Source organism: Lactuca serriola, chromosome 1 (assembly GCF_051521515.1).
Source record: "Lactuca serriola cultivar US96UC23 chromosome 1, Lser_US96UC23_V15, whole genome shotgun sequence".
In the NCBI taxonomy this organism is placed as follows: Eukaryota; Viridiplantae; Streptophyta; class Magnoliopsida; order Asterales; family Asteraceae; genus Lactuca; species Lactuca serriola.
In genome coordinates this window covers 246,219,459-246,227,247 of record NC_136408.1, presented here as the reverse complement: position 1 = coordinate 246,227,247, position 7,789 = coordinate 246,219,459, and the positions used below count along the sequence as shown (strand labels likewise).

The window sequence follows — 7,789 nt, the reverse complement described above, 5'->3', positions numbered from 1 at the left end:
CCCGAGATGGTGCCTCTTCTAGTGGGACCAAAGTTGATCCCACTAAACCCTGCCCTAACCCGAAGAAGGCGAAGTGCCACCACTGCCACAAGATAGGACATTGGAAGAGAAGCTGCCCGGAATACCTGCAAGCCATCAAGGAAGGAAAGATCAAGCCGTCTTTCGCAGGTATATATACAATTAAATCTAACGATTCTAATCATGCTATTTCTTAAGTTCTTGATACCGGTTGTGGTTACCACATTTGTTCTAATGTGTAGGGACTAAGAAGAAGTAGGGATGCGGAGCAAGGAAGAATCAATCTAATCATGGGGAACAGAAGATCGTCGCCTGTGACCAAGATTGGAATGTATTCTTTAGTGCTTAGGAATAATTTATGTTTAGATTTGAACAATTGTTGCTATTCGCCAGAAATGGCTAGAAACATCATTTCATTTCATGGTTTATATAGACAAGGTTTTAGATTTTCTTTTAATAATGAGAATGGTTCTATTTTGGCTTATCTAAATGGTGTCTTTTACTTTGAAGCTATACCATGTAATGGAATTTATGAAACTGTTATGATTGTTGATAACTTAGGAAATGATGTTTTGAACATAGATTCTTCCACTAGTATGGATAAAGCATCCTTGTGGCATTGTCGTCTTGGACATGTCAACAAGAAACGCATAGCCCAACTCCAAAAGGATGGAGTGTTGGAATCATTCGACCTTAGGGAAGATGACACGTGCGAGTCTTGTTTACTTGGAAAGATGACTAAGTCACCCTTCACGAGTACGTGTGAAAGGGGTGAGGGTCTATTGGACTTAATACATACCGATGTATGTGGACCGTTTAGATCAACCACGAAAGATGGGAACCGCTTCTACGTGACTTTTACCGATGACTATAGTAGATATGGGTATATCTATTTAATCAAGCAAAAGTCAGAAACCTTTGAAAAATTCAAAGAGTTCAAGAATGAAGTGGAGAATCAATTGGGCAGGAAAATCAAGATGCTTCGATCCGATCGAGGAGGAGAGTACCTAAGTCTTGAATTCCACGATTATCTCAAGGAGTGTGGAATAGTTTCGCAGTTGACGCCTCCTAGGACACCGCAGTTGAATGGTGTGGCAGAAAGGCATAATCGAACCTTATTGGATATGGTTCGCTCTATGATGAGTCGTGCTTCACTATCAATCTCTTTTTGGGGGTATGCCTTAGAGACTGCCGCCCATATCCTTAACCGAGTCCCTTCTAAGAAGGTTGCCAAAACACCTCACGAGATGTGGACAGGGAAAGCTCCCTCGTTGGCACATATCAAGGTTTGGGGTTGCGAGGCTTTCGTAAGACGAGATACTCACGACAAGCTCGAACCTCGAAGTGAGCGATGTATTTTCGTCGGCTACCCGCAGACATCCTTTGGATATCTCTTTTATAGACCGAAGGACAATGTTGTCTTTGTTGCGAGGAGAGGAGTTTTCCGAGAGCGAGAACTCATAGGCCAAGGAGACAGTGGGAGGCAAATCGAGCTTGAAGAAATTCAAGAGTCGATAGATGAAGGAACCTCTACCGCTGTCACTCAACTCGAGGAGGAAACTCCGGTTGAACCGATTGACAAATCCTTACCTCTTAGACGTTCCGATAGAGTTAGAGTTCTACCCCAGTTTTATGGTTTTCATATTACTACCGAAGGGGACACGTATATTAGTGATGGTACACTAATAAATCTTGATGAACCTAATAGCTATAAGGAAGCCATGGCAGGCCCGGAGTCTACAAAATGGAAAGAGGCAATGGATAGCAAGATCCAATCCATGTATGATAACCAAGTTTGGAATTTGGTTGATTATGTTCCTGGACGTAAGACCGTTGGGTGCAAATGGATCTTCAAGAAGAAAACCAACGTGGATGGAAACGTACACACATATAAAGCGCGATTGGTTGCGAAGGGCTTTACTCAAACTCCCGGAGTTGACTATGATGAGACCTTCTCACCAATTGCGAAGATAAAATCTATGAGAGTGATGCTAGCGATTGCCGCATTTCATGATTATGAGATTTGGAAAATGGATGTCAAGACCGCTTTCCTTAACGGAAAGTTGGCTGAGGATCTTTACATGGCTCAACCAGAGGGGTTTCTGGATCCGAAGCATCCGAATAGAGTGTGTAAGCTTGAGAAGTCCATTTATGGACTTAAGCAAGCGTCTCGCAGATGGAATCTTTGCTTCGATGAGAAAGTCAAAGAGTTTGGATTTGTACGAAGCGGAGATGAGTCTTGTGTATATGTCAAAGCCAGTGGGAGTATAGTAAGCTTCCTCGTTCTATATGTCGATGACATATTACTCATATGAAACGACATCCCGACTCTGCAGGAGGTCAAGTCCTGGCTCAGGAAGTGGTTCGCTATGAAGGACCTCAGAGAGGCTTCTTACATTTGGGAATAATGATAGTAAGACAAAGAAGTAAGAGACTAATTGGACTTAGTCAGAACACTTACTTGGAGAACGTACTAAAACGTTTCAGTATGGAAAACTCGAAGAAGGGAGAATTACCGATACAAAGTAATGCCAAGTTGAGTAAGACGCAAAGTCTGAGTACCGAAGCTGAGATAGCAGAAATGAGCCGAGTTCCATACGCTTCCGCAGTTGGCTCAATCATGTACGTTATGACTTGTACTCGCCCTGATGTAGCCTTCGCTTTGAGCATGGTTAGCAGATATCAAGGGAATCCTGGCAGAGCACATTGGATTGCGGTGAAGAATATCCTTAAGTACCTTCGGAGGACAAAGGAATGGTTCTTAGTCCTCGGAGGGAGTGATGACTTGAAGGTGCGAGGGTATAGTGACGCCAGTTTTCAGACCGACAGGGACAACTACCGTTCGCAGTCAGGCTGGGTCTTTACCCTAAATGGAGGAGCAGTAACATGGAAAAGTTCCAAGCAGGAAACCATAGCTGATTCAACGTGCGAATCAGAGTACATTGCAGCGAGCGAAGCGTCGAAGGAGGCAATATGGCTAAAGAACTTCATCGGTGATCTTGGAGTTGTACCTGCCATAAAGGAGCCCATGGAGATTTTCTGTGATAACGAAGGAGCGGTTGCCTTGACCAAGGAACCGAGGGATCATGGTAGATCACGACATATCGACAGAAAATATCACTTCATTAGACATCGTGCAGAAGAAGGACAACTCGTAGTGAAGAGGATATCATCAGAAGATAACCCAGCAGATCCGCTTACGAAGGGACTGAGTAGGGTTAAGCACTTGCAGCATGCTAGGAGTATTGGGCTGAAGGATGATATTAACATAGATTAGATAGTATTCGAAACGTGTAATAGATAAATGTAATTAACATTTGATGATTAAATAAAGGAGTTTTATTTATGAGTAATGTTACTATCTTATGTTAATTGTTTAGCTATTGTTTCACTTTGCATGTTTTGACTTCCAGAATAATTGAGTTTATTAGGAATAATCGAATTGTTCAAATTGTCCACAATCGTTCATATGTTGGAAGTAGATATGAATGAAGATTGTCATGAATTGGTATGTAGATTGTCTAAATGGTGTTAGACATAGCAAAGGGTTGCTGCGACATTCATGAGTGCTTATGAACTGGTTTTGAGCATTGGAACAAACCCGCACTTGCTGGAATCACCTTATGGAATATGATATAAAAGGGTGATCGCAAGACGATAATATCATATAGTCTTAAAACCTAGATATATGGTTTATTATTTGCTAATTGATTGTACATTGATAATGCGAAAACGCATTGGTAACTCAATGTTATAAAACACATTGTTGTGTATAGTTGATTATTGAATAAGTAAATGCATATAAGTCGAAGTTTATCTATAACTTTTATCTAAGAAGGTAAAAGCGATATCTCAGCCGCTCGATGATTTGATTTGACATATGTGCCGGGCCCGGTCAGAACTGAATTGATGTGTTCGATTAAGTTATATGTCGAATAAATCAGAGATCGAGAAACCTAAATGCTTGACTAATCATTCCATAGAATTGTCAACATGATATCTAATAGAGGACTGTACGATCCCTTATCTAAAGGACAAGATTGATTAGATCAGAGTTTGACAGCGTCTTTGAGAGCTACGATTGCAAACCAAATTGTACTTGTGCATATAGTTACTAGACTTATCCAAGTGGGAGACTGTTGGAATAGTGTCTAAGGCTGCAACTATATTAGGCAAGTATTTGACCCGATTGTGCATGGTCCTTTTGGGTTGCCTTCACCATAGCAACTCGATAGGATGATTTATTAAGAGAGAGTAAATATTATTAGTATATTATGAGAATAATATAAAGAATAATATATTGTTATTTGATAAATATAAGTCATAGAATTAATTGGAATTAATTTGGTGACTTAAAGAGATTAATTAAAGAAAAGGGTATAAACTGTCAATTGTTTGATAGTTAAACTTTAGACTGTAAATCCATATTGATATGCATTGGACGGATTCTAGAAGCTAAGGATAGCTTCAAATCGTCCAAGGGGTTATCTAAGGAATGGATTTGGATAGCCTTAAGAGAAGATTATCCAATTAGGGTTTAGGTTGTAACCCTTAAGGAGTCTACAAGTATAAATAGACCCTATGGCAAAGGGAAATCGGCACTTCATCTAAAGTAAGAAAAACCTGGCCGATTTCCTCCCCTCTCCTCTCTCCCAAATAATCCTCCTTGCTATTTGGTGTTTGTAAGCCATTAGAGGAGTGACAATTGTGACTCTAGAAGCTCCAAGACAACAAGATCAACAAGGAATTCAAAGGTATGATTCTAGATCTGTTTCAATATTGTTATTATACCTAAATAGTCTTTAGAAGTCTTGGATTCAAAGCATGTTTGATTAGAAAGCCTAGATCCAAGCATCAGGGTTTTGCATGCGCACATAGGAAAGTTCTTATGGCTAAAACCCATCACAAAAGGCATACGCCTATAAGAAAATGTGCCAAAGGGACAAGTAAAGGTGGTTTCTCTTGGTCTTCCGGGGCTACTGGAATTTGATGAAAACCCGAGAAACCATCCAAACAACAGTAGTGAGATTTACCCGCCAATCTCTCTAACATTTGGTCAATAAATGGTAGGGGAAAATGGTCTTTTCTCGTTGAGGCATTCAACTTTCTATAGTCAATACAAACCCTCCATCTGTTTTGCACACGGGTGGGCACCAAGTCTCCCTCGGAATTCTTAACCACTGTGACACCGACTTTTTTCGGGACTACCTGAACGGGGCTCACCCATTTACTGTCTGAGATAGGGTAGATCATACCTGCATCCAAAAGCTTCATGATTTCTTTCTTTACCACCTCCATCATGGGTGGATTCAATCTTCTCTGCGCCTCTTGAGTTGGTTTGAAATCTTCCTCCATAAGAATCTTATGCATACACAAAGAAGGGCTCAACCCTTTTATATCAGCAACCGTCCACCCAATAGCCTTATTATACTTTTTCAACAAGATCACCAACTCATCTTCTTCTGCAAAAGACAACTTGTTGGAAATTATAACTGGTAATGTCTTTTCCTCTCCAAGATAGGCATACTTGAGATGGTCGGGACGAGCGTTCAACTCAAGAGTCGGTGGTTGTACTATGGAGGAGAGAAGTTTTGGATTGGAACTTTTTAGCTTCATGTGGGGTGGTTCAACTCTCATAGGTTGTGCCTTTTCCAAGGAATTGATTACTTCAATCAATTCATCCTCCAATGTATACTTGTCAGCCAAATTCTTGATCCCTGTCTCATTAAAGTGTTTGCTCAAGATGGTGGTTAGCACATCTTGGCTTGACATCTCAAAGCAATCATTAGTACATGTATCAATAACATCTATGAAGTTTAAAGAATGAATATCACTAGGATAACGCATGGCTTCAAAGATATTAAAGTTAATCACCTCACCATCGAACTCCATAGACAAAGTACCATTGGCTACATCTATTTTTGTTTTTGCGGTACTCATAAAAGGTCTCCCCAAAAGGATGGAGTTCGATTGTGGAGTGTTTTCATCACCCATATCCAAAATATAAAAGTCAGCGGGAAATACAAGTTATTAACTTGCACTAACACGTCCTCCAATACACCTTTCGGTTGTACCAAAGACTGGTCGACAAGTTGAATGATAACTCTTGTTTTTGATAAAGGACCAATTCCCATTGTCTTATAGATTGAATATGGTAAAATATTGATTGATGCTCCAAGATCAAGCATGGCACATGGTACAAAAAGGTTACCCATTTTACAAGGAACCGTGAAAACACCCGGGTCCTTGCATTTTTTTGGTAGCCGCTTTTGTAACACGGCTGAGACGTTTTCACCAACTTTCACAGTTTGATTTCCTTTAAGTTTTTTCTTATATGTGCAAAGTTCCTTGAGGAACTTAGCATATCTAGGAATCTGTGTAATAGCATCTAAAAGAGGGATATTTATTTCTACCTTTCGAAACATGGCCATGATTTCATCATCTTCCCGCTCTCTTTTGGTGCTTTCCAACCTTGAAGGAAATGGAGCTCGTGTGACTTTCACTTCTATCTCTATGGGCTTCTTTGACTTGGAAGTACTTTTCATTTCCTCTTCTTTGATAGCTTCTTCCACCTCTATCTCTTTCTCTTCCTCTTCTTCATCCGACATCTTTGGACCTTCATAGATTTTCCCACCTCTTAAAGTAATGGCACAAGCATTGTGTTTCGAGTTCTTCTCCGTTTGAGATGATAGCTTGCCTTGTGACTCCATCTTACTTACGGATTGAGCAAGTTGTGACACTTGTTGCTCCAAGCTTTTTATGCCTGCCTTGGTTTCTTGTTGGAAGCTTTGAGTGCTTGTGGCAAGGCTTTTCATTATGTCCTCTAAGGACATACTTGATGAACCCGCTTGTTGAGAAGGGTGTTGTGGCTGCCTTGGCTGGTAATTTTGAGGTTGGAAGGGTGGTCTTTGTTGATTTTGAGGAAATGATGGTCTTTGCTGGTATTGATGTGATTGATTTAACTGATAGTTTCCTTGTTGGTTTCCTCCCCAACCTTGATTATTGTTCCATCTATGATCACCTTGTGGTTGCACATAACCCCTCTGATTTGACCCAGAATAGCCTCCCATGACTTTTGCTTCTTCATAGTCTTCCTCTTGGAGTTGTGGGCACATATCGGTTGGATGCCCCACTTGAGTGCAAATACCACATGGGCGGGGTGCGGGCTGCACACCTTTGTCTTTGGCCAACATCATTACTACTTTTGTGAGAACGGACAATTGGGCTTCAATATGAGGAGTTTGAACTTCCTTCACACCTCGGTGTGCATCCGTGTACCATTCTTCATCATGGCTTGAATGTTTAGAATCTTCGGCCATGTTCTTGATGTTGGATTAATGTCTAAGTCCATAACTATAATTGGTAAGACTTGACCCGACCCGGCATGGTCCATTTGGGTTGCATACCATCATGCACTTGGATAGACTATAATGAGAGAAATAAGACACTTATGGTTATTAATATATTATAAGTTCTAGTATATTAATAATAAGAATAATAAGATTATTTAATTAGTATTGATCAAGAATTAATCTAGGATTAATTAAGTGATCAAAAGAAGACTAATTAAATATATGGGTTGATTGTGTAAATCATCCATACTTGTATAGTGGGCTAATGCTCCATGGATAATCAAGTTGGGCTAAAACCCATAGGATGGTCCATGGATGCTCCATGGTGTACTTGTACCCATGGATCATGGAAATGAAAGGCCATGTCAATTAGGGTTTACATGGTGTAACCCTAACTATATAAGCATCTTATTCTTGAC

General features: G+C 40.3%; 2 protein-coding genes across 2 annotated transcripts; both read right to left on the bottom strand.

Moving 5' to 3' along the window:
* Positions 1 to 4,920: 4,920 nt before the first annotated feature.
* LOC145067002 (uncharacterized) lies at positions 4,921 to 5,910 on the bottom strand. Its single transcript, XM_079014234.1, has one exon. The coding sequence runs from the start codon at positions 5,908 to 5,910 to the stop codon at positions 4,921 to 4,923; it is 990 nt and encodes a 329-aa protein (XP_078870360.1).
* Positions 5,911 to 5,954: 44 nt separating this feature from the next.
* LOC145066996 (uncharacterized) lies at positions 5,955 to 7,337 on the bottom strand. Its single transcript, XM_079014230.1, has one exon. It carries the CDS (start codon positions 7,335 to 7,337, stop codon positions 5,955 to 5,957), a length of 1,383 nt encoding a protein of 460 aa, XP_078870356.1.
* Positions 7,338 to 7,789: the final 452 nt, after the last annotated feature.